This window comes from Balaenoptera ricei, chromosome 13 (genome assembly GCF_028023285.1).
Source record: "Balaenoptera ricei isolate mBalRic1 chromosome 13, mBalRic1.hap2, whole genome shotgun sequence".
NCBI lineage: Eukaryota > Metazoa > Chordata > Mammalia > Artiodactyla > Balaenopteridae > Balaenoptera > Balaenoptera ricei.
In genome coordinates this window covers 84,597,545-84,625,318 of record NC_082651.1, presented here as the reverse complement: position 1 = coordinate 84,625,318, position 27,774 = coordinate 84,597,545, and the positions used below count along the sequence as shown (strand labels likewise).

The 27,774-nt window shown below is 38.3% G+C and overlaps 1 protein-coding gene across 2 annotated transcripts in view; it reads right to left on the bottom strand.

Moving 5' to 3' along the window:
• Positions 1-17,367: 17,367 nt before the first annotated feature.
• The window catches only part of ATAD2B (ATPase family AAA domain containing 2B), a 155,932-nt gene continuing 145,525 nt past the window's right edge, over positions 17,368-27,774 (bottom strand). For both annotated transcript variants that reach the window (XM_059893536.1, XM_059893537.1), the window contains exons 25-28: positions 26,920-27,603; positions 24,207-24,334; positions 23,772-23,900; positions 17,368-20,699 (exon numbers count right to left, since the gene is read on the bottom strand). In XM_059893536.1, the coding sequence (XP_059749519.1) occupies positions 20,658-20,699; positions 23,772-23,900; positions 24,207-24,334; positions 26,920-27,603 (983 nt within the window). In that variant the 3' untranslated portion in view covers positions 17,368-20,657. The remainder of the gene's footprint in view (positions 20,700-23,771; positions 23,901-24,206; positions 24,335-26,919; positions 27,604-27,774) is intronic.

The window sequence follows — 27,774 nt, the reverse complement described above, 5'->3', positions numbered from 1 at the left end:
CCATCATTTGTCCCATCAATATTTAAAATTCAAAACTTTCACATTAATTCCAATATTCTCATTAAAATATATTAAAACATAAAAATTTTCTATCTAATATCTAATATCTGTTTAGATTAACATTTGTGTTAATAGTGAGACAAAGTTTCATCCAATTCCAGCTATAAAATCTTGAGCATGTCTCAGAAACAAAGAGCTCTTTGATGATCTTTTGCTTTTTTGTTTCTGTGGATATATGTTCAGTTCAAACAATGTGGAAATTAAGTGTAAAAAAAACATTCCAAAGATGTCAAACTGATTTTTTACAGTGTGATAGGCAATTACTCCTTTCTTTGCTACAAACTCCATTTAAAACAATCTTATTAAAGAAATTTCTTTATTAAACCATGGTAAACTACACAACTGACAGCTTACTGATGTTTCCTTTAAATATGTGAAGTAATTTGAGACTTCCCACCACAAATAACTTTTTCAGTAACATTTTAAGTATAATGTTACTTGTGGATTGTCACATTTCTTTTTAAAAGGACATTCTGTTTGCAAAGGCTTGTTAAAATACTTTGCACTTATTAAAATGCTAAAATAGAAATTTGTAATTATTTCCAACACTTTCCCAAGGAAATTTAAGATATAAGCAAAGTAACTCTACACAATGTTTAGAAATAATGCTATCTCATATCAAAATTAATTTTGCTTTTTTGCCATAATGAGACATTAGAAAAGCTCTGTACTCTACATAGACAGCCATAGACATATGACTCAGGCTATTCATGTGTTTTTTTAATTAATAGCACCAAAGTTTCTTAAACCTGTGGTTTTACTGATGGCTCTTCAGCTACTGTGACAACATAGGATTTTGGAATAATGCTTACTGAGTTACCATTTGTTGAGAAACTGGAAATTTGAGAGCATTTAATAACTTACTAGGGATCAAACATATTAAACTGCACCTGACACTAGACCTTTTTTTAAAAAAACCTGTTCTACCTAAGAAATCTTAAACTCTGTGCTCTGACGAAAGTCTCCATCCAATACATTCATGACTCCTCCCACTGTATTTGCTCTTTAGTTTCATTTCAGACATTCAGTCCTTAGATCCTTTCCATTGTCTCCCAATTTAGTAACCTCACTTTGGTTTCATTTCCATTCTTAGCCAGGAACGAAATTCCTTTCCCAAAGTTACCTCATCCCCCTAACGTTCTGGTCCTTCAGTTGGACCAACAAGCCTAATTATAGTCCTAATCCAATCATCAGCCTCCTCTGAGACTTCATTCGGGGTGACACCTACAAGGGGGGAAAACCCACATTCACATAGGCTGGCACCACTGCTAATACATGGCGCCCACACTCACCTGTGCCCTCACCTTATTCTCATCTGTTCCTGGAGAACTCCCTTCCCTCTTTCCATCACTGACTTCTAAACCTTCACTTCTCCCCCTTAAATTTCTTACTTAGAACCCTTCACTCTTATCAGAAGAGCACAACGTTACATCAAAATAACTAATGCGGAGGATGATGGCAAGTGACAATACAGTTTTTAAAATCTTCCTGAATTGACCATTAAAAACAGAGAAACCGGGGCTTCCCTGGTGGCGCAGTGGTTGAGAATCCGCCTGCCAATGGAGGGGACACGGGTTCGATCCCTGATCCGGGAAGATTCCACATGCCGTGGAGCAACTAAGCCCGTGTGCCACAACTACTGAGCCTGTGCTTTAGAGCCCATGCACCACAACTACTGAGCCCATGCACCACAACTACTGAGCCCACGTGCCACAACTACTGAAGCCTGCGCGCCTAGAGCCTGTGCTCCACAACAAGAGAAGCCACCGCAGTGAGAAGCCCGCGCACTGCAACGAAGAGTAGCCCCTGCTCGCAGCAACTAGAGAAAGCCCGCGCGCAGCTGCAAAGACCCAACGCAGCCAAAAATAAATAAATAAACAAACAAACAGAGAAACCAGGGTAAAACATTCAAAGACTCGTGGATAGCATCTAAAACAAAACTAAGTAACAAGGAATCTCCAGAGCTCCAAATCCCAAGTGAGTGGGGTCAAACCGCTGACACCTACGAGACTGTGGTACATGTGTGAGCACAAAAGCAGAGGAGAGGCACTGGCATCTTAGGAAAGTAAGAACCTGCACAGGTACTCAGGCGGGGAGTGAGGGGGGCACTGACGAGAGCACCTGACATTGAGAGTAGTTTGTACCCTCTAGTTCTCAGGTGAGGGTAAGTGTTCTGTGGGAACTACTAGCCTTGTGAAAATTCTCAAAACGAATCAGCCAAAGCCCCGTTTCAGGCCCAAACCCCATACTAAGACAAAACTACTAGGGATAGAATCTAAATTGAACAGCACAGGGACAAGAGAGAAATCCAGATAAAATAGGGGAGGGGAACAAAGCAAGCAGATTTCACAGAAATAACGGAAGAGAGAGCTCTAGAGCCATAAAATTCAGGCTTCCTTGTAAAAGTTCAAGGAAAGTAATTTCATATAAAAAATGAGGAACTTTTGTGTGGATTGAGGGAAAATCCCACATAAATATATTACAAGAAAAAAGTTTAAAAGGAGAAAGCTACCCCTACAGGCAATAAAGGCCCTCCAGAGAAATGTGCCTACAAAATACATGAAAACTATAACCTACTATTTCAAAACAAGCAAAAGAACAAAAAAAAAATAGAAGAATGAAAGAACAATGTAAACCAAAATTAGAAAAACTTACAAAGGATGTGAAATAACTCAGAAGAAAAATCATGTTAGAAATGTACACTAAAGTAGAAAGAACATAAGAGTCAATTTTTTAAAAAAATAGATAATGCCTTAAGACAAACAGAACGGAAGAAAAGGCAGGAAATTTTTTTTTTTAATAAATTTATTTATTTTTGGTGCGTTGGGTCTTCATTGTTGCATGCCGGCTTTTCTCTAGTTGTGGCGAGCAGAGGCTACTCTTCGTTGCGGTGCGCAGGCTTCTCATTGCAGTGGCTTCTCTTGTAGCGGAGCACAGGCTCTAGGCGCGCGGGCTTCAGTATTTGTAGCTCGCGGGCTCTAGTGCGCAAGCTCAGTAGTTGTGGCTCACGGGCTTAGTTGCTCTGCGGCATGTGGGATCTTCCCGGACCAGGGATCGAACCCGTGTCCCCTGAATTGGCAGGCAGATTCTCAACCACTGCGCCACCAGGGAAGCCCAGGAAATTTTTTTAAAGTAACAAAGAAATGAAGACATTCCTGGTTCTGGTTAAGACTGAGTAAGCATACTCCACTGTATCTCTCCCACTGTTTACAACTAAAAGTCCACATAAAACAATATAATTAATTGCTAAGGGCTCTGAAAAATAAAGCATGTGAACTCAGTGGGAAATTCAAAACTCAAACAATGACCCACATAGTAGTGAGTTCCCTGGTTTGCCTTTCATCACCTATATCCCTCAGCTTACACTAGGGAAGCCAGAATCTCAGAAGAAAAATGGTCTCTCTACATCCTCCAGACCCAAACCCAGGTGAGCCTCAGTAATGAATCAGCCTCATGGCAGCAGTGACGGTGATATTTTTTCTCTTTCTATCCAGATAAGCAGAAAAGGGGGCTTTGGGGAACCTGACAGTGAGGGAGAAGATCACAAAGAGTAGGGAATGGAGAATGAGGCCCTTTAAATTACTGTCTGAGATCCTGAGTTGCACATGCATAGAACTGACCAGGATCAGTGGAGCAAAGGCTGTGAGATCCAAACTACAGCAGAGACCACCCCCACGTCCTGCTAGTCTGGCCCCTGCATGGTGCACGTAGGGAGCTGTATTAGTTTCCTATTGCTGCTATAAAAAATTACTACAGGTTAGTGGCTTAGGACAACACAAATCTATTATTTTATGGTTCTGGAGGTCAGAAGTCTAAATGGGTCTTATGAGCCAAAATTAAGGTGTCAACAGATCTGTGTTCCTTCCTGGAGCTCTAGAAAAAAATCTTTTTTCCTTCCCTTTTTCGGCTTCTAGAGGCTGCCTGCATTCCTTGGCTCAGGGCTCCTTCCTCCATCTTCAAAGCATATCACTCCAAATACCAGTGGTTGTCTGGGCAGAGAGCAGGGAATGAAAGGTGGAGCACAAGAGACTTTTAGGGCAGTGAAGTTAGTCTTAATGATACTGCAGTGATGGATACGTGTCGTTATACATCTGTCAAAACTCATAGAAAGTACAATACAAAGAGTGAGCCCTAATGTAAACTAAGGGCTTTAGTTAATAATAATGTATCTGTATTTGCTCATAAATTGTAACAAATGTACCACAGTAATGCAAGATGTTAATAATGGGAAAATGGGGGTGGTAGGTAAGGGGATATAAGGGAACTCTGTACTTTACACTCAATTTTTCTCTAAACCTAAAACTGCACACACACAAAAGTCTATTGTTTCTTTTAAAAAAGCAATGTGCAAAGGAATATCTATAACAACTCCCTTCTGTGTAAGAATAAAGGGGGTAAGAAAATATACATGCAACTTTATTTTAGCAAAAGAAACAGCAGGCAGATAAAGAGAAACTAATGAGGTTGTTTACCTTCCATAGTGGAAGGGATAGGAGCAGTGATACTTCTCTGGATCTAACTATTTTGCACAGTCATGACTTTTGTAAATATGTTAATGTTTTACATACTAAAACACATAAACAACAAGAATAAGAAGGACATTAAAACTGAACACACACAAAAAACCAAAAGAACCTAACTATATTTCAAAGAATAACACAACCAGAGTAGATGGGCATAGAGGAGATTAACCGAAGTAACTTTTGAACCCAGTATTTAGACTATATGCCCTCAGGCTAAAGACAAAAAGCACTATAAACAGAATTTGAACTCTACTTAGTAGTTTGAGGTTTTTTTGGTAGTATGGGCTAACTTATCTAACTACCTTTTATGTAATTAAGAATTTAGAAAATAAATACATATATTCAGGATAAAGGAGCTATCTTTCTTGTTGGAGAAGGAAGTTACATATATGGAAAGATGACAGGCCAGGGCAAAGGAAAGTAAAATGATGGGAAAAGACGTACCATAAAAACACTAATTTAAAAAAAACGGAAGTAGCCATATTAATAACAGACAAAGAAGACTCTGAACAAGGATAATTACAAGGGATAAAGAGGAATATTACATAATGATAAGCAGTTCAATTCACCAAGAAGACATGACAATTTTAAATGTGTATACAACTAACAATAGAGGGTCAAGCTATAAGAAGCAAAAACTGACAGAACTGAAAGGAGAAATAGACAAATCTACAGTTATGGCTGGGGAGTTCAACACTCCTCTCTTAGTAATTAATACAAGTAGACAGAAAATCAACAAGGATACAGAAGATCTAAACAACATGAGCAACCAATGTTATCTAACTAAAATTTATAGAACCCTCCATCCAACGACGACAGAATACACATTTTTTTTCAGGTCGACATAAAACACTAATGAAGGCAGATCAAATTTTAAACAAACCAGAATAAACTTAAAAGAATTAAAATCATACTGACTATGTTGACTGCACCAGAATTAAATGAGAAGTCATTAACACAAAATCTGGGAAATTCCAAATATTTGCAAACTAAACAATACACATTTAAATAATCCAGGAGTCAAGAGGAAATTTCAAGGTAAAATATAAAATATTTTGAAATGAATGAAAAGGAAAATACAACATTTCAGAAATGTGTGGGATGCAGCTAAAGAAGTGCTTATAAATTTTTAACATTAAGTGATTACATTAGAAAAGAAAAGAAGTCTCAAACCAATAATCTAAACTTTCAGTTTAAGAAACTAAACACAAAAGAAGAAGAAGGAAGGAAATAAACTTAAGGGCAGAAATCAGAAAAATGAAAGAGAAAATGGAAAAAATAGGAAAAATCCATGAAACCTAAAACTAGTTTTTTGAAAAGATGAATAAAAACAGACTGACTGAGCAAGGGAAAAAAAAAGAGAGCAAGAGAGAAAAGACATGAATTGCCAATATCAGGAACAAAAGAGGAGATAGTGCTACAGACACAACAGAGATCAAAAGCTAACAAAGACTAATACAATAGGGTTGTGTCCAGAGGACTCAGGAACCAACTTGAAAAGGTTCCCACAGGCCAGAGATTGGACCATTTTAGCAGGAATAAGCATAATAATGGCAGTGCATTGAAATATATTAAATAGGCTTAAATCTATGAATTCATAATGATACCAAGAAAACAAATTCTTCACCTGTGGATGGGGACATCATTCATTTTTTTAAAATTAATTAATTTAATTGTTTTCATTTTTGGCTGTGTTGGGTCTTCGTCGCTCTGCGCGGGCTTTCTCTAGTTGCAGTGAGTGGGGGCTACTCTTCATTGTGGTGCACGGGCTTCTAATTGTCGTGGCTTCTCTTGTTGCAGAGCACAGGCTCTAGGCGTGTGGGCTTCAGTAGTTGTGGCTCATAGGCTCTAGAGTGCAAGCTCAGTAGTTCTGGTACACGGGCTTAGTTGCTCCGCGGCATGTGGGATCTTCCCGGACCAGAGATCGAACCTGTGTCCCCTGCATTGGCAGGCGGATTCTTAACCCCTGCACCATCAGGGAAGCCCCCATCATTCATCCTTAAAACTGGTTAATAAAGGTAAAGAATCAAACTTGGGACTTCCCTGGTGGTGCAGTGGATAAGAATCCGTGCTCCCAATGCAGGGGGCCCGGGTTCAATCCCTGGTCAGGGAACTAGATCCCACATGCACGCCGCAGCTAGATCACATGCCACAACTAAGGAGCCCACCTGCCACAACTAAGGAGCCCACCTGCCACAACTAAGGAGCCAGCGAGCTGCAACTAAGGACCCCACCTGCCGCAACTAAGACCTGGTGAAACCAGATAAATATAAAATGTAAAAAAAGAATCAAACAATAATCCTACCTTTCCTATATGATTTGCACTACTGAATAACCGGATAATAGACAAGGCAATAATAAATTAGTAAGGAGTGATTTCATTAGAACTCACCATTTGCAAACTCTAATGAATTAAGGTATCTAGGCGTTGAGTATCGATTACTGCTAACATCACAAAAAGAACGACAACCAGGTACTATGTGCCTCCAAGCAGAAGAACACACTCATTATCACTTATAAAGTAGTCCCGCACAAAATAATAAAATAAAACCAGAATCTGATTAGGCCTCTAGATTAGTGCTATCCAATAGAAACACAGTGCAAGCCACATGTTTTGTTTGTTTGTTTTGGCTGCGCCATGTGGTATGCAGGATCCTAATTCCCCAGCCGGGGATTGAACCCACACCTCCTGCAGTGGAAGCACGGAGTCCCAACCACTGGACCACCAGGAAAGTCCCACACGTGTGTTTTCAAATAACCACATCACAAGAGAAAAAAGAACTAGATAGAAAGTATGTTTTAATACATTTAATATATCCAAGGTACTATCATTAAAATACACAATCAATATAAAAACAATGATATTTTCATATTATTTTTGAAATTAGTCTTTAAAATAGGTGTGCATTTTACACTTATAGCATATCTCAGTTTGGACTAGCCACATTTCAAGCGCCCAATAGCCACATGTGGCTAGCGGCTACCATATCGGACAGCACAGCTCTAGATCCAAGCACCAATTTATGGGAAATACAGAGGACAAACAAACATGTTAGCTTCACCAAAGGGATTCAATCAGCAAAATCCAAACTCTGGGAAATTCAACAGGTCAAAACTGGTTTCTTCAACAAACTAATGACAAGGAAAAAAGAGAAGGAGGAGGAGTCTGTAGATTAAGATATTTTAAAGACAAAAGGAAAAAAAAGGCAGGAAAAACTTAAATGTAGATTAAGATATTTTAAAGACGAAAGGGAAAAAAAAGGCAGGAAAAACTTAAATGTCTAGAAATACACACAGGTGATAAAACTATAAGAAAGGCAAAAACATATCGTCATAAATGTTAGAATAGTGGTTACATTTGGGGAGAAAAAGAGGGTTTTAATTGGAATGGAGCACATGGAAAGCTTCTGGCTTGGCTGACAAAGTGTTATTTTCTTTACCTGGGTGGTGGTTACATCTTATAACAGTTTATGATAAACTACACATTTGTTTTAAGCAATTTTCCATATCTGTTATGTTTTATAATAAAAAGGTATAAATTCAATACATACATAAATATTTGATAGGAAAAGTTTGACACAATCAGGTATTAATTTCCTAAGCTTCACAATATCCTATCCAGTCCCCAAACTTACCACGTCCATCTGTACCCCCAGTTTCTGGTATTCAAGAATAAAAAATCCTTACTCTTATTCAAGACCAACACTGCCACCTATGTTTCTGATTTTATCCCCCCCCATCTTTTCTGAAATCTCGATCCATTAATTATCACCTCTTCCAAATCTTCGACCTCCACCTTTCTATTGAGGCAATACAGGATAATGGTAAGTAACTGCGCTATTGTGTCAGAATCCCAGGGTTCAAATTCTTTCTGCTCTTTACTAGCTGTCAGTCATGTATCAGTAATAATCTCTGTGATTAACTCTCCTCATCAGTGAAATGAGGAAAACAGTATCTATTTCATAGGGTTGATGTGAAGAGTAAATGAGTTAACAGGTGTAATGCCCTCAGAAGAGGACCCGGAATCCAGCACCTTTTCAATAAATGTTAGCTACCTCCACCACTGCTACCATCATCTCCATTCCTTCAGTGTATAACATGCTCAGTCTTTTTCACTTTTATCAAAATCCTTTCCTCAACCCTGTGTACCTCTCTAGTTATGCTCTCACTCCTTCCCTTTTTCCTGAAAACAACAAAGATTACCAAACTGTCATATCTACTGGCAATGTTTTAGTATATATTTCATTGGTCTCCACTGGAGCATTTGATACTGTTGTCCATTTTAAATATAAAATTTTCTCCTCGAGTTTGGTGACACCACTCTGCTGGTAGTGCTGCTTTTGAGAAGGTATGATCGGTCTCCTTTGTAAGAGACATCCTCTAGTGCTGTTTATACAATTTTGTTCCTCTATGTACCATTTTCATTCTGCTTTGAAGCACCACCTAAGTGGTCTGATTCACACTCACAGTTTGAATAACACTTATGGCAGCTAACCCCAAAAGTCTCCAGCTCTGAACTCTCCCAAGCTTCAGACGTATTTATCTAAATGTCTGCTGGACCTGGATGTCGAAATGTCCAATACTGCGTTCACCCCAGATTTGCTATTCTCTCCTGTTCATTCTCAGCTAACGGCATTACTTATCTATCTGCTTCCCCAGGCCGAAACATAAGAGCAATTCCAGGCTCCTCATTTATCCTCATCCCCAAAATACAATCACTCTACATTTTCTGCAAACTGTCCCTTTCTCAACTTCCCAAGTTCAGGCCTGCAGCATCCCTTACCTGGGATGAAAGGCATATAAAGTCCTTGTTAACCTCTAATACTAATACTATTTTTTTCTTTACTTTGCTTTAGAAAGAGCAAACTAGAAGTGCCCATAGTTGCCTGAACTTAACATGTTTGCCTCTGTCTCTATACCTTTGTTATACTGTTCCCTCTTCCTGGAATGTTCTCCCCCAGTTTTTTACCGCATATATTCCTTCACTTTTTGAGATGCTGTTAAAATATCATATCCACCTGAAGAACCTCCTATGAATTCCTAGGTGAGTTGAGTTCCCTTCCTCTATGCTCCAATGGCACCTAAGCTAAACCATTATCACTGCACTTACCTAATTTAAAACATTTTTTTCTCTTACTATGTCATCTTCTACTGAATATTTATTTCCAAGGGCAGGGACTGTTTTACCTAGCTTTTTAACTCCCGTGTCTAGCATTTACTTGGCATATGACAGGCAGTCAACATATCTTAAAGAAAGAAATTTTCTATTTTGTATGTATCTGGCAAATTAATATTTCTAAAGTTCCATTTTCAACATGCCACGGTGTTGTTCAAAAATTTTCAAGGATTGTCACATGATAAAGTACAAATTTCTTAAGCCTAGTCCTCCATAACAAGACCCCAAACTACACACACAGCTTTATCTTCCACTATACTTCCATATATATATATATATATATATATATATATATATATATATATATATATATATATATATATATATAGCTTTAATTCTAAACAAGTCTACTCACAGTCTTCCAAACTGCCTTTTTGACCCTTACCTCCCAAAACCAGTACAACCCAAAAAAATGTTGGCCTATTAAATTCAAAACTTTGTTAGCAACTCACTAGTGATTAATCCACAATGCTGTGTGATATTAAACACACTGCTGTAATGGATACCTGCATGGGATCGTCACATCCTAACTTCCTTATCTCCAGTAAATGGCTAGTGGGGGAAAGGCCAAGATAAATTTTTGTTTAACTTGTAAAAGACATCACATATGTAAGAAAAACACTAAACGTTTTTCTGCTTTACTCACCTTTTTTTCTCCAGTCCAGTCTTCTTTCATCTTTCTTGGCTTGAAACTCATCAGGGATGAGGAGGAGAGGATTAGCTAACATGGGACTTCTTTCCCTGAAGCTATGCTTCTTCTGTTAATCAAAACACTGACCCGAAAGAGTTCTAGATAGCCAGCATTTCAGAAAGAAATAAAAATTCCAGTAAGAAAATCAGGGTGTCATGACTTTTAGTGTTTGACCTTTCAGACCTGCCACATTAGTCATTCATCAAATGGTAGGACTATTAGCCCAAATGGTCCTACACAGACCAATCATTTCTGATTCTGGAACAAGAGGTGCTGTCAGGTAAACAGTTGGCGTTAATAAAAGTCAAAGAAAAGGAGAAAGCCTGACTCCATCACCTCCAAGCACTCACTTTGAAGATAACTGTTGTTCCTGAAGGAGGGAAAAGCCCCCAGTGCAAAATCTTCCATAGAACACTTTAATTCCCTCTGATTTCTTCTAGCTAATACACTGGCCTAATGAAAGGAAAATGAGGTTAGGAGGGCAAAGATGGGAGCAAACAAAAGGAGTACAAATGATTATTCAAAAATCTCAAAATGATTTGTAAAAATAATCTAAAAATGAAGGCATTCCTTCTAAGAGACTTCTGTTGGGATAACCAACAAAACCACAGTTTCAGGGTCAGTTCTTGAAAGAATAGAGAATATTAAAGTAGCCTACATTTATCCAACTTTGTATTTATTATTTCCAATCCATACAACTCTGGCAGGTGCTCTGGCTAGATGGTTTCATAAAGGATCCCCAAATGTTATTATCTTTAGCTTTTTTCCTGTTGGGCTGATGGTATTTCCCAGAGAAGGCTGTTCCACTCCTATCTGGAGAGACTTTCCCTATGTTCTGAAAGTGGCTTTTTAGTCTCCCACTCTTAAATAGGAGCAGATGACAAAGAATTACCAAACATTTGAAAAAAGACTGTAATACTAAACAGGGGCTAAAACAAAGAAGAAAAGCAACTTGGAGGAAAGAGTCTATGCAGGTAGAAGAAAAACTAAGGAAGAAAAAGTAGTTATTAATATCCTCAGAGAGATGAGCTGATTTTGCATCCATGAAACAATAACAAAACGATACTTTAAAAAAGTCAAGGGAACAAAATAGTTTTAAAAAAAATTAAATATAGAAATAAAAACCTGAAAGGCAATTACAGAATTTAGAGAACAGTCTAGGCAGGCCAATATCTGAGTAACAGTAGTTCTAGAAATGGAGAACAAAGAAAACAAAGCTGAGCAAATTATAAAGAAATAACTCGGGAAAATTTCTCAGAACATGAGGACATGAGTTTGCGGAGTAGAGAAGCCCACAGATTTCTAGCCCACAGACACCTACCCAGACATGTCTGTGAAATTCCAGAACATTAGGGAAAGAGTGAAGATTCTAAAAGCTTTGGCAAAGGAAAACAGTATCAGGAAAATGAGTCAAGGATCAGAATAACATTGGACTTCTCAACAGCAACACAGGATACAAATGACAGTAAGAAGAGAGAGGCAAAGGATGGTAGTGAATAAGGTCCCAAGAAAATGGCTATGCAAGACCTTGGTACATGCCAATGCAAATTTGGAAAAGGTTAGAATGCTCCAGGAGACATTTTCTCAAGAAGATGAAACACTAGCATACCTTATTTGTTTGAAGATACCAAAAAGAGAGTTGGACTACTGGGGATGAATTTGCGGACCAGTTGTGGTTAATACATAGAAAACTAGGCAAATAATAACAAAGACTTATTAACCAAAAAGTGTACAGGAAAGGAAAATAATATACTAAATAGCTCAGCTGTCAATAGTTTTTACATAGTTACAATAATGTAAATACTGAATAATGATCTAATGAAAATGATAACCAGTTGGGAGGATAGGAAAACAAGAAGTGTGGATGTATGCCGGTGGCAGGTGTGACTGTCCCCTTCCAGGGTGGGAAATCAAAAGATAACAGCAAAAACTGGAAAATAAAAAAGCAGCCATATAAGAATATTATGTAGAAATACAGAGACGCATACCAAATAATTAGTTTCAGGTGCTGAAAACAATTGGCTCTGGGGAGACTTTCTCTTTGTGGGAAGGAGGGGAAATCAGGGGATTGCTGGTTTGTATAACAAGGCTTCTAGACCTACTTTATCCTTTAAACTACATATCTGCATTTCCAATTTAAAAATAAATTTTAAAGCAAGATGTAAAATAATTCCATTTACATACATTTTTTAAAAACCAAAACCATTTTTATGGGTACATACAAATATAATATTTGTATAATCAGAGCAGTAATGACTAAGAATTATTGAACATTTACTATGTGCCTGGTACTGTTCCAAGTGCTTTACATATGTTGACTCAAATACATAATCCTCACAATAACCATCGTGGGCTTAGTGCTATCATTATCCTCCATGTTACAAATAGACTGACGTGCAGACAGGTGAAATAACTTGCAGAATGTCACAGAGCCAAAGATGGACATACCTAGGATTCAAACTCAGTCTGGCTTCAGCACCCATACTATTACCTTCTCAAATAATAAATTAAAAACACAGACAAGAAAGATGTTCATCAAAGGCATCAAAGTGGCTCCCTCTGGGCAAAAAAGAAAAGGAATGGGACTGGGGAGGAGTAGAAAGGGAATTTCAACCTTATCCAGAATTTTTTTTTTCTTTAAAAAAAGAACAAAATCAATTATGACAAACTGTTAGCATTTAATTCTGGATGGTGGGAATATGCAGACTATATTATTCTCTGTAGTATTTTGTAGTTTAAAAAATGTTTATTAATAAGGGAGAAAAACTTGAATAAGGGCAAGTGAATTTCTCTTTCACCTTAATGATAGATAAGAATCCAAGCTCTGAAGCGACACAAGACAGAACCCCAGCTAACACTCATTAGCTGTGTAACCTCGGGCAAGTTGCTTAACCAACTCCTTATTTCAGTTTCCCCTTCTGTTAAGCGGAACCAATGACAGTTCTTACCTCATATAATTGCTGTGATAATTAAATGGTTAATTCTTAAAATAGTACCTAACACGCAGATGTTTGCTATTACTACTACAGGGTGATGCCAGTAGACATACTGTCACCCAGGCATTGGCCACTACTAGATAACATCTTGTTTACTCTTTGCCCACTGAACTGTAAGCTCCAAGAGAAGCAGGACCTTGTTGTCCTGTCCTCAGCTGTAACTCTAATGCCAAGAACTGTGCTTGGCAAGTGGCAGTTGCTCAAATTAATTTGTTAAATAAATTTTGACCTGTAGTGACACGGAACTGCTTGTACTTTCCCTTGCAGCTGTCATGCTATTTCACTTCTCAATCTGTGCTTCTGTTGTTCCTTCTGCCTGGAAGGCCTTTGCTATCCTGATGCCTCAGCTCAGGCATCAGGTTTCTCAGGAAGGCTTCTTGGAGGTTGGGCTACATGCTCTTCCTCTGTACACCTACAGTGCCTTATGCAGAACTCAACTGTCACACATGCCATGTTACACTGAAATGACGTTTGTGTGTCCGTCTACCCATACAAGAAGTCAAGCATAGTGATTAAGAGCATCAACTCTGGAGCCAGACTGCCTGCCTTTGAATTCTGGCTGTGTGACCTTGGGCAAATTACTTTATGTCTCAGTTTCCTGGCCTGTAAAATGAGGATAATAATAACTTATCTCATAAGGTTCTCATAGGATTAAAGTGTCTATCTGTATTTGTAAAATACTCAGAACAGTCCCTGGCACCTAGTAAATGTGATATAAGTATGTTATAACAATCTCATTGAAGATAGACATGTCTTGACCATGTTTACTTTCCCTCAAATTGATGACTTTTACGCTAGTCCAAACTAAAGGATTAGTGCCCAAACTAAGTCAGCTGCAATGAAGATGGAGAAGGGGTGATGGATATTTGACAAGCTTAGAGGGAGAAAAAAATCAACAGAACATGCTGCATGATTAGAATGAGATGCACCATAAAGAGGATAAAATTTAGGATGACAGGATTTGGATACTTGATGGACATGGTTTTATTCATAAGATGGAAAATGTAAGAAACGCAAAAAGGAAAAAGAGTTCTTGGCAAATTTTTAACAAAAGTGCTTCATGAAATGCTTAAAGAAAGAACACTTTAAAAAAATAGTTTGAACCCTGATCAACCATGACAGAAATCTGGCACATTACATCTAAAAGAACTTAAGCTCCATGAAGACAGGGACTTTTTCTGGGGTTTTTTTGGCTGCTTTATTTCCAACTCCTGCAACGGTGCCTGGCATACAGTAGGCACTTACTGTGTATTTGTTGAATCTATGAAAGGATGATTTAGATGTTTCAGCTTTCTATGTCAATTAAACCAAAAAGAATTAGGCATTTTCTATGCGTCCAGCATTGTTTTAAATTCCTGCAAGGAATATAAAATATAATACTTCTTTTGTATCCCCTTTCCCACGTGAATAAATTACTAAGATTTACATAACACTAGTAATTTACTATGTTACACAGTACAAAATACAGCTAAGTTCTGAGGATGAATGATACCGTACGGGAGATTTATTGGTGTAGAATCTAGGCCCACTCCTGAAATATGAGCAAGATTTCAACACATAAAGATACTCCAGGTGGTGAAAGTGATACGATATAATATGAAGGGTCACAAGCAACTAAGAAAAAGTTTTGGTAAAGTGGGACTAGACTGTAGAAAAGCCAGGTAGAGGCAAAGGGCAAATAAAATGCCAGCTCCCTCAGAAGGCTTCCCTCATTGCCTCCATTCCTAAACAGAATTAATTGGTTCCCTTCTTAGAACTCTGAACAACACTGTGTTCCTTCTATTACAGCCCTTAACCCACTGAATCATTACTACTAGTATTTGTACCAACCGCCCCTAGCAGACTATAAGCTCCTTAAGGATAGAGAATATGTCACCTGTGTATCACATATGTCTAGCATAGTGCCTAGGACATAACAGACATATGACTGTGTGGGTAAGAGAGGGAATTTGTATTTTAGAAAATAGCCAAGAGGTAAATTTTCAGGTGTTTGGGCATAGGGATAAAATGAAGTAGGTACTTAAAGATTAGTCTCTCGGGCTTCCCTGGTGGCACAGTGGTTGAGAGTCCGCCTGCCAATGTAGGGGACACGGGTTCGAGCCCTGGTCTGGGAGGATCCCGCATGCCGCGGAGCAACTAGGCCCGTGAGCAACTACTGAACCTGCGCGTCTGGAGCCTGTGCTCCACAACAAGAGAGGCCACGGTGGTGGGAGGCCGGCGCACCGCGATGAAGAGTGGCCCCCGCTTGCCGCAACTGGAGAAAGCCCTCGCACAGAAACGAAGACCCAACACAGCCAAAAATAAATTAATTAATTAATTAAAAAAAAAAATTAGTCTCTCACTTTACTGTAGCTTTGAGTCCAATGGAAACTAAAACTGGATACATAAACCCAGCTTCATCCTTGGAGCCCTCAAAACTTGACTGAGACTCAAATGCAATTATAAACTCTCTAAGCATTCAGATAAAGCTTTATTTTTTTAAAATAAATTTATTTATTTATGTATGTATTTTTGGCTGCGTTGGGTCTTTGTTGCTGCACACAGGCTTTTTCTAGTTGCAGCGAGCAGGGGCCACTCTTTGCTGTGCTGCGTGGGCTTCTCATTGCAGTGGCTTCTCTTGTTGTGGAGCATGGGCTCTAGGTGCGCAGGCTTCAGTAGTTGTGGCATGCGGGCTCAGTAGTTGTGGCTCACGGGCTCTAGAGCACAGGCTCAGTAGTTGTGGCGCACGGGCCTAGTTGCTCCGCAGCATGTGGGATCTTCCCGGACCAGGGCTCGAACCTGTGTCCCCTGCATTGGCAGGCGGATTCTTAACCACTGCGCCACCAGGAGCCCAGATAAAGGTTTAAAAAAATCTGTTTCCCAGGTTAATCATTACCAGTCTTTTGATATAGACAATCAAAAGTAAAAATTAGGGACTTCCCTGGTGGTCCAGTGGTTGAGAGTCCACCTTCCAATGCAGGGGATGTGGGTTTCATCCCTGGTCGGGGAACTGGGATCCCACATGCTGCGGGGCAAGCCAGGCCTGTGTGCCACAACTACTGAGCCCACATGCCACAATTACAGAGCCCACGTGCTCTGGAGCCCATGTACCACAACCAGAGAGAAGTCCGTGTGCTGCAACAAGGGTTCCTGTGTGCCGCTGCTGGGACCCAATGCAGCCAAAAATAGATAGGTAAATGAATGAATATTAAAAAATAAAAAAGTAAAAATTATACAATCTGTAAAACCAAGAAAAACAAAGTCTTACTCAAATTCAAACAGTTCCTTTTTACTGTGAAAAAGAAAAAAAGGAAAAAGAGAAAATTAAAGATTTATATACAGGAAGATTAGTATACTAATCTTGGGACATGAAAAGGTGTCTCATGGCAGACAGCAGAAACATGGGCAATCTAAAGCCAAGAACGTTCTATTTGCTTAAAGCAACAAGCCCCTCAAAATTCTGGTATGAAATCTCTCTCCACATTTAAATTCTATGTATTGTTCAAAATACACTGATAACTACCTGATCAAAGAGAAAACAGTATAGAATAAGTGAACCATACTACCTGATCATATATTGTAGCATAGTCTTCCAATTAGAAAAACAAATTTCAGAAGTAATCCATTTGCTTCTATACAACGACTTTTAGACAATCTTCAACTGAAGTTAAAACCACACCTTCTCAACAGAAAAACTTTTAGATAAAAAATACTGAGGGCTACTAAAATCTAAAAGAATCATATAACAAGATTTTTGGCGTGCTTAATAAACATCAATACGCCCTAGCTACAAAATGAGTTCAGCTAGAAAAGTAGCATTGCATTTGCAGCCAACAGTAATCATAATTAAGCTAAAGAAAGACATGTTTTTCTTGTCATCTTTATTCAAGTATTTCACAGCAGTTATATTACAAATTACAGTAAATGTTCAAAATTCCAGAATTCAAAAATTAAATAATTTATTTCAAACTAATGTAAAATGAAGTCAGATGCAAAATATCAACTTAACACAATTCTAAATTAAACTACAAACCCAAAACAGACCATAGTTGATGAAGTCTACTTAATCTGCAAAGTAGACATACATGACTGAAACCAAAGAGGACTCCCAAAGTCTAAATAACCAAATGTACAAAATACAAAAGATGTAGGTACAAGTCCAAATTCAAGCTTACAATGTGATTACAAATAATAATTATAATAACAATGGCATTCAGCTACGGGACCTGACACTGAAGATACCTACCGAATAGCACCATAGCTGAACCAACTTAATCAAAAAATGGGAAGATTTTACCACCCCACTCCCTAAAAATAAAATCCAGTAAACCTACAAATACATTGGCATATGAGAAAAATCAAGTCACGAAAGGACATAAAACAAACAAAAAAAATTAATCACAGGTGAGATTCAAGCTCAAAAACACAATTCCACAGCCATCAGTTTCAACCCTAGTGCGGTTCCATCATCTTCGAAAGGCTCCTATGGTCCCCACAGCTGAGCATTAACTATTGTTGGGCTGTGCCGTGATACATATTTTAGTGATCTGAGAGCAAGGTTTTACACAGGAGCTTATCATTTATAATGCTCACAATAGGAAATAAGAACAGAGGTCAATTTGTACATATTTTTGCCAATGCTATAAGGCAAAAATTAAGAACTTACAGAAAGGTAAACAAAATTGAGTCCACTTGGATAATTTCACAAGCTGCTTTAAACTATAGAACCACCAGATATCTGTAAAATAAGAAAAACTGGTATAGTATGTGGGGGGAAAGGGGCCAGAGGAGTTGGTACAATTTCACCTCATTTTTCTCCCCTTGGCATTAGATTGGCTTTCTCTTTAAGACCTAAACTGTTCAAAGTGGCAGTTCCTATCATACTGAGGTTGCCTCCTATTTCTCCATCTATATCAAGGTTAAAATTAAAAAACTTGATCTTTTGGAAGCATTTTAATGCTAAACAGAAATAAATTTCCCTTGTCAAACTCACTGATGGCTAAGATCTTAATTAACTTGTACAAATTTAGTAAACTACTAAGAACATATGCATTTTTTTTCCATTCACAAGTGCTGCTGTTACTTGAACAGAATGCTTCTGAATTAGAGTAACTGGAATAAATATTTAAAGAAAAATAGTGCAGCAAGAACCTGAGACTTGCAAAAAACCCTTTTACCAGAAACTTGCTACAAAAAATCTGCTACATCTTATTTCATCAAATCTTTAAATTCTGTAACAATTTCCATCAAAATACAAAATGCTAATGTATTAGACTGTAAAATAGCTTGAACTGGTATGATGGTAATAAATACTAAAGTAAGCATGAAAATCCTCCCAATAATCAAATTAGAGGTTTCAAATAACCTCCCCTTTAAAATTGGTTCATCGTTAATCGCACTTGCCCACCTTAAAATACAGTGTGTCTACATGGGTAGTATCTTGAATTATATATGACTAACTGAATATTATGAAAACTTCCTAGGTATAAAGAAAACAAGTGGCATTATTTAAAAATTAAACTAGAATTAGAAGGCATAAAATGTTAATGTAAATGCAAAGAAGCACTTCAGATTACTGCAGTAGCCTTGGCCAAAGTGTGCTTTCTGCGCTGGCGTCCAGCACCCTACAAAGCCAGAGACGAGGAGACAAGTACCTTAGCTTCAGCATGTAAACGGTGGCAAAGTGAATACAGAACTCTGTAGACACTGTTGGTAACTAAAATACAAAAAGCTGAGGTAGCTCAGTATCTCTGCAGTAGTCCAAGACCGTTTGCTCTAATTAAAACCCAAACTACATGTGTTGCATATATTGTAAAGACACACCTGCAGCTAACAGCTATAATGAATGAAGATACCAAGAAAACTTGTCAAAATTTTCTACTTTTTTGTTTAAAAATCATCTGATAAAAAATGTCACTGCACTCCCTTTGTCTCTTTGCAACTGCCTAGACTGTGTCTCTGAATTTGTAGAAAGTTTGTGTAAAACTAGTAACCCATAATTAATTTTAGATAAGTACAAGTCACAGAAATCGCTTAACAAGATGCAAAACGGGTTCCAATCAAAATGAATTAGTTGTGAAGGTAAGCTTATGATAAGGGATTTAAACATTAATACTGTTATTCAAGGACCATACCAGAGCTCACTTGCAACTATGCATATAGAAAATGAATTTTATGGAGCTTCTGACAAATTCCTCTCTTTTCTGTCCATTTGGCAAGTCCTGGCTTTAAACCAAAACTGTAACAATTTAGTATACATGAAAATCATTCTTCTCGGGGAACTCAAACATGAATAACTATTAAACTGCCATTGACAGAAGAAAACAGAATGTCACTCTATTTTCTGACCATCATTGTCATCCATACCAAAAAGGGTGTGTGTTTTTTGATGGCCTGTGAATTTGTTGTTGTTGTTGTTTTATTATATGTTTCTTAAACAGAAACGGACCATACAGGAAAACTTACCATTTTAGTATATTATGTGGCTTAACCACTGTCTTGATCGAGTTTTGAAAACAAGATAGGCATTTTATACCAAAACACTGGTTGCCTCTTAATGATACAGAGTATCAAAACTTATTTTCAGGGTTGTGACCAAAGAAAACATTCTAATTCATTTGCTACAAGTAAGCCCATCCTTGTGTTTAGCCTTATCTTTCTCGAATAAAAAGGCACATTAAAGGCAGTTCTAAAGAGCCTAATCTAATTTTATCCAGTTTCTTCAGTTTCCCACCAGAATATACCATAGCCAACTTTAAAACAGGCTTCAGTCCGTTACCCAGAAGAAAAAATAAAAACAAATATGATAAAAGGGGGGCGGGGGGGGGTACAGGTTGCCCACTGTTTAAACAATTCAACACACTTAGAACTGCCCCATCCAGTTTCCTCGTGTTTGCTGGTCTGCTCCCTAAGAGAGGTCTCCAAAAGAGAGTGCACAAAAAGAGGAGCAGAAGTGAGAGCAGTTTCTGTAGCACCAAAATCTCCAATCTGTGGGGTTGTATTTTTTATTTGTGGAAAATACAACATGTTTCTGAAGTTCTGTTTGGTTCTTGTAGGCTGGTTGGTTTCAGGTACCTGAGACAATAGCACCAAATTCAACAGAGAAAGAATGAGTGAGAGAGCACTTTACACCAAGGCTCTGCACATAATTGGTGCGATTTGAAATTGAATGGCTCAGAAGACTGCTCTGGCAGGAGCAGATTGGAGAGGATAAACCACTCTTCTTGAAAGGTTCATAGGAATGTCTCAAACATATGAACTGTTCTTTCCATCTCCTATAAGGGGGGAAAAAAGTACACGTTATCTATTAAAGGAAAGACAAAAGCATTACAGAAAAATTCACTTCAAATTAACTTTCTAGATAAAGAATTTTAGATACAAAGTTAAGCTTTAAATATATTCCTGATTACAATACCATAGCTACTGTGTAAGGCTATCTGCCCTAGACACTTCCAAATGCCTCCTATTTTACATTTAGGCTAATGAGGATGATGCCAGCAACGGTGAGTACTTACTGTGCCGGATGCGGTACTAAGAAATTGACATGCATAAGCACTCTGCCAGCTAAAAATAGCAGCCAGGATTTGAATACAGGTAGCCTCACTCCAGAGCCTGCACCCTTCCTGACTCATTATATTCAACTGACTCCCAAAGCAAAATGAATGTATTCAGTATAATAAAACTTGTACCCAAAGTAGAACGCACCCTGCTCCCAGTGCTACTGACTTCAATCAGAGCTGAAATTAAAAAAGAAAAAAAAAAAAAAAAAAAAAGCCAGAAAGAGTCGATGCCATCAACACCAGGAATGCCACTCACTGGTGATTCTGCTATAGATTCCTTCTCTCCTAAATGAGACCCCTAGATTACAGGGTTCCAAGACCCATACTGCAAGATGTTTCAACTGCTGAAGAGTATTCAATCCATTCACGCACATCAAATGTCAAGCATGTGAACAAAGAAGTTCTAGAATTTTTAAAAAGTAAAGAACTCTACCCCACACATTACATTCAGATGGGCAAATGTCAAATACATCTAAGGGCTTCCCTGGTGGTGCAGTGGTTGAGAATCCACCTGCCAATGCAGGGGACACGGGTTTGAGCCCTGGTCTGGGAAGATCCCACATGCCGCAGAGCAACTGGGCCCGTGAGCCACAACTACTGAGCCTGCGCGTCTGGAGCCTGTGCTCCGCAACAAGAGAGGTCACGACAGTGAGAGGCCCGTGCACCGCGATGAAGAGTGGCCCCCACTTGCCGCAACTAGAGAAAGCCCTCGCACAGAAACGAAGACCCAACGCAGCCAAAAATAAATAAATTAATTTTAAAAAAAAAACTAAGACATTTGGTTTTCCCTTCCATCTTTAAACACCTCCAAAGAAATTATATCCTACCTCTCTACAGAACAGGCCATACTAACAGATTATCATTTGATCAAAAAGTTCTTATAAATGACCAAAATTACTTCTGCTAAATGTTTCATCATGTTACTGAGTAGGAGAAAAGTTCTGTTATAAAATACAATATCCAATACTATCCCAATTTTTAAATATATATTCACACTTTTATACACATTATGTACATCTAGACATTTTTAAAGGATGGAAGATATTCTAAAAGATTAACGCTGATTAGTTTCCTCTAACTGGTGGGATATGGGTGACGTTTTTATTTCTGTTATTTCTATATATTGTATAAGGTCAGTATAGATTCGTAAAAATGTGACTCATAAAAATGTGATTACAAAGTAACTTTTAAATGCTCTCTTGCTTTGATTCAAGTCCAATACAGGCATACCCCTGAGATGTTACGTTCCAGACGAAAGCAAATAAAGTAAATCATACAAATTATTTAGTTTCCCGGTGCATATAAAAGTTATGTTTACACTATACTGTGTAATGGCATTATGTCTAAAGAACAATGTATATACACCTTAATTTTAAAAATGCTTTAAAAAATTTCTTAAAAAAATGCTAACCATCATCTGGGCCTTCAGCAAGTCGTAATCTTTTTGCAATAACATCAAAGATCACTAATCACAGGGACTTCCCTGGTGGCACAGTGGTTAAGAATCCACCTGCCAATGCAGGGGACATGGGTTCGAGCCCTGGTCCAGGAAGATCCCACATGCCACAGAGCAACTAAGCCCATGCGACACAACTACTGAGCCTACACTCTAGAGCCCGTGAGCCACAACTACTGGAGCCCACGGGCCACAACTACTGAAGCCCGCGCACCTAGAGCCCGTGCTCTGTGACAAGAGAAGCCACTGCAATGAGAAGCCCGCGCACTGCAACGAAGAGTAGCCCCCGCTCGCCGCAGCTAGAGAAAGCCCGCGGGCAGCAACAAAAAACCAACACAGCCATAAATAAGTAAATAAATAAATAAATAAATAAATTTATTTTTAAAAAATCACTAATCACAGATCACCATAACAAATACAATAATGAAAATGTCTGAAATATTGCAAGAATTACCAAAATGTTAACACAGAAGCACGAAGCGAGCAAATGCTGCTGGAAAATGGCGGTGTTGACACAAACCTTCAATTTGCAAAGAACGCAATATCTGCACAGTGCAATAAAGCAAGGTATGCTTATATTCTTTATTACACATGCAAAATAATCACATCCTCTACACACAAATCTTTTACTAGAAATACTTCTTGAGAGCAGAGACTTTTGTCTTATTTTATTTGCTCAGATGACCTCAAAAAGAAGTGTGACTTAATCATGTCAATTATATGAATAGAGATATAAGCTCGTATTTATAAAAAACTTTCTTATGGCCCAGAGTTGTCCAGAAAGCGAATGGTTCACCTCTAAAGTGTCTAAGCGCAAGGACAACCACTCCTTCATGTGGTTATTTCACAGGACTGGATCTGATTAAATGAGATGACTTCTAAGTTCTCTTCCAATCATTAATAGGGTGGCCAGTAAGTCTCATGGCCCATGCCAACTCCTTTTAACCAGCAGTGGCTGCCTAGGGAGCAGTGGTAACACGGACCGTGAGGCCATGCTCACATTCAATAGGCCCAAGTGATATGCTTAATCGGTCACGTCAGTGATAAGTAAGGGAGGGGAGAGCTGTGACATGCTCACCTGTGTATCTGCCAACCATGAATCTCTGTTTTGATAAACAAAGAATCCCAGATTACTTCTGTCCTGAGACAAAATGGTACCGGGAGTATATTTTTGTAACTCTTAATGATTCTTCTAATCTTAAAATCTTCAAACCACTCTTCAGTTACTTGGTGAAAGATTTAGACTAAAATAACTTTTTTTTTCCTCTTTTCTTTGGGACAAGTAAAAGCACATATTTGTTTATTCCACAGATGAACTAATAAGCACTCACCTCTGTAAGTCGTGATTTGTCATAATCTTTACGGTGACGGTAGATGCACTGACTAAGAAGAGAATATAATCTCTCAAGTTGATCAACTGCCAGATTGTTGCTTTTATCTACCAACAAATCAAGCAATTTCTAAGAAAAATTAAAAGAAAAAAGAATAAAATGAAATTTGATTTCATTGTTCAAACTGAAACGGTTCCACTCAAATGCTAGGCAACAGACACCACATGCTATGGTGTAATAGTGACACCTGAGTTTAGAAGATTCCAGGGCTTAGTTTATTACCAAGAACATTCTCATATTTCTAAACCCCTCAAAACACACACAACTCTTTTTCATTAGAAGCCCTAAAGTACTTATATTCCGTTAAAGCAAAAGATTATCAAAACTAGCTTTATTTCCATTCATTTAAAACTGCCTGGGAAGAGCTAAGCTTACCTTCAATCTCTCATGATCAACTATAAGAGGTGGCACAGGCTCAGATGGCTCTTCTGGAACCAGTTCCAGGCTTGTTGTTTTTGCCTGCTCTAAAATTAACTTACGATATTTCTTTACTTTAGAAGCACCTACAATTGAAAAAAAAAAAAAAAAAAAAAAAAGCACTGCAGCAAATAAAAGTTAAGAAAAATCAGACAAACAATTATACATTCTTTTACCCACCACAAATCCTTTTGGAATAAGGGTGTAATTCTTTAAATAATAAATGATTTTTTTGAGGGGGGTAAGACTAAGCATCCCAGATTAAAGAGAACTAGACCACAACTACGAAAGCCGTCATACCAGAATATCATCTTAACAAACATATCCCCTAAAAGGAAGATAAGAGTAATCTTCAGCTCTAAACAGTAACTTATAAACTGTCTTCATTCTCTGTATGATAATCATTTTAAAATTTGGAGCTCTCAGAACTAGAAGAAAGGAAGCAACCTAGAAAAGCAGATACTAACACAAAGTGAGGCCAACCTGCCTCATATTTGCCTCCCAATGCAAAACATTTTCTTCAACATTGCCTGAAATGTCTTACTTTTCTCTGTTATACTGCCTGTGTTACACAAAATTTTCTCTTAAAAATATAAACCCATTAAAAATGCAAAAGGTCTAGTGTCCTTCCCTACTACCTTAGAGTGAATTAGTATAATCTAATTACTTTCCTCTCAACATCTTGCTGAGACCAGCCACACTGAAAAAAACAGAAACTGTGAGGTCGCTGTGTATAACCTGACAGCGCCCGGCACTGTGATGGGTAGGGAGGGCAGGTAAACCATCAAGCCTTGCGCTCCCTAAGCAGTAGCACTCTTAGAGGAGGCCGAGGGGGGAGGAACACAAGGACAAACTTGGACTGTTTCAGAACTTGATACAGGACCTGGTCCATGCTCAGAGCCACTAAGGAGACCCTTCCTCCTCCCTCCTCCCTCCTGCATTAGTCCTCTTAGTCCCAAGTCTTTAAACAATTCCTTTTCCTCAATGCCTGCTATATAGATAAATAATAAAAGAACCAAAATGTTGCCTTCAAAAACATATACCCTGATATACCAGAGAAATTTTATATTTCAGAAAGCCTTTAGAGTGAAAGCCTTTATTTATAGTTCAATTAATATATGCTAGGAGTTTTGTTAAGACCATACGGATCCTCATTATTATATCCATGGACTTCTAGAGGCCCAAGAACCTGAATTAGGAACCACTACACTAGGTTACATTGCCCTGACAGTTACAAATGAAAGCTTCCAGTAAAGCTTTTACACAACAAATATCTTTAAAGCTTTTAGATCACCAGTTGAACATAATATTCATTTAAACCTTTTCTGCAAGCTTACTAAAATCTCATAGTGAACTAGCATTAAAAAGAACTTCTCCTCCCCACCCACTCTGCCTCATAACAGGAATCTCTCCATTTTTCCCACTCTGTCCCATTCATTACTTAACTCTAGCTTCAACACATTTTTTTAAGTTCTGTCTATATGATAGCCCAGGATAAATAATGCTCTTAAAATTGCTTGCTATTATTAAATATTGGAGAAAAAGAAAAATTCTCAACAGGCAGCATTTAAGAACCGTACCTCTCTCTTTATCCATTAAAAGAATTCTAAGACTTTGAATAATACCATCCTACTCTCTAATTCTACTGGAGGGCTCAAAAAACCGGCATTAGAAAACTTTTCTCACATAGCCCAAATCCCAGGCTAACACTATACACTCCACACAATTTAAGAGAGCATGATACAATTTCAAGATAACCTGGTATAAGAAGAGTGCTTATTTGGGAAGGAAATTCAGTACACTGAGCAGAGTAGATCTCTAAATCACCCCATCTCACTATGGGCTAAAGAATAATGATAAACAACAAAGCGGGGCCAGAAACCCTCAACTCCCCCTTTCCGCTGCTTCTTAAAAGAATCATATACCCAAAGCAAGTCAGGAGTGGGCAGAGTGCTCTGACTCTGCGAGAATAAAGTAACCTTGACAGTGAGGATTCTGCTGCTTTCTTCCACCACTGGTCGTATAGATAAGAGTCTCCTAGACGAAACATCCCTCAGATTCAACTAACAGTGACTGCCTGGCATGAAGATACCTTAGTATGTGCCAGGTACCAGGAGAGGCGATTAATATACATGACTTATATAATCCCTGCAGTGACACCATTCTGAAGTTTAATTTAGAAGATAAAGGACACAGGGTTGGAGAATATAAGCAACTAGCTCAGAGTCACATGATTATAATGAACAGGAGTGGTAATTTAATGTGGGTTTATATGACTTTACTATACCATACTGCTACAGTATCCAAGTCTTCTCACCCACCCCCACCCCACCCCAACAATCCTTCTGTTAGAAATCCATCTTCTTAACACTTGTGGATCTACTCAGCTTTTAGTCGTACATCCATTAGGACAGGGGTGATAATCAGGTGGGAGGCAGAAGAGGAAGCAGCCAGGTAAGCAATGCATTCTGGACCACAAACCCTCTGAGACACTCACCAAAATTTATTATGCATGTGTACACTTTTCTAGGGAAAGGGGTGAAAACTGCAACAGAGTCTCAAAGGGGTATAATTATTTATCAACTATTGCTACTGGGGGCCAGATAAAATATGCACTTAATTAACTCTGGAGTTAAAACCTTCAGGAAAAATTTTAAAACATCAGCTCTACCTTCTTTATCCAGTTCTGCATCTTTAACCTCCACATCAGGGCCAGGTTCGAACTTCTCATTATTGCTACATTCCACTGCCTCTAGTTTCTCAGGATCATCTCCATGATTTTCATTTGAAGTTTCTGGTTTTTCTTTTGACTGGTCCTCCAGAAGATTCTTTTGTTCAGAACTACATTTGTCTCCACTACTACAGAAAGAAACTACTTCAGCTTTGCCATTCTGACACTCCAGAAGTGGTATTCCTTCAAAACTGTCAGTGGAGACCTCACCGTTTAGACAGCTTCCTTTAAGGAAAGACTCTTTCCTAGATGTCTGTTCTGGATTTAGAGAACTGCTGCTGTTGACGAGTAGAGACTCATTTGAACTTTCCTCTTCAGTAGATGCAAAGTTCTCTTTTGTGCCCGCTCCGTTGTTAAGCCTCTGCCCCTGGTCCATGTCCATGATGTCACACGATGATTCATCATTGGTCATAGATAAGTCTCCAGTCTCCTCTCCATTTTCTTCATGGCAGTCAGTGCTTACCTCAAACTCTCCATTTTCTAGCAATTTCCTGTCCTCCATATGATTCTCATAGTCAGCAAATTTGGTGTCCTCGTCATCTTTTTTTAAATTATTGACTTTCCTTTTCTTAATAATTCCTTTACCCCACTGTGATCGCCGCCTTGATTTTCTCCGAACTCGAACTATTTTACAAAGAAGGGAAAAAGATATGTAGAACTTGGAATGCAATGCTTGTTTTACAAATGTTTATTAAATAAGACCCAAACAAAAGTAAACCCATACTAGCGTTAACACAGACAAAAACTACTTAGCTCTTAACATCCATGCTGACTAATCCTCACAAACTACAAGTA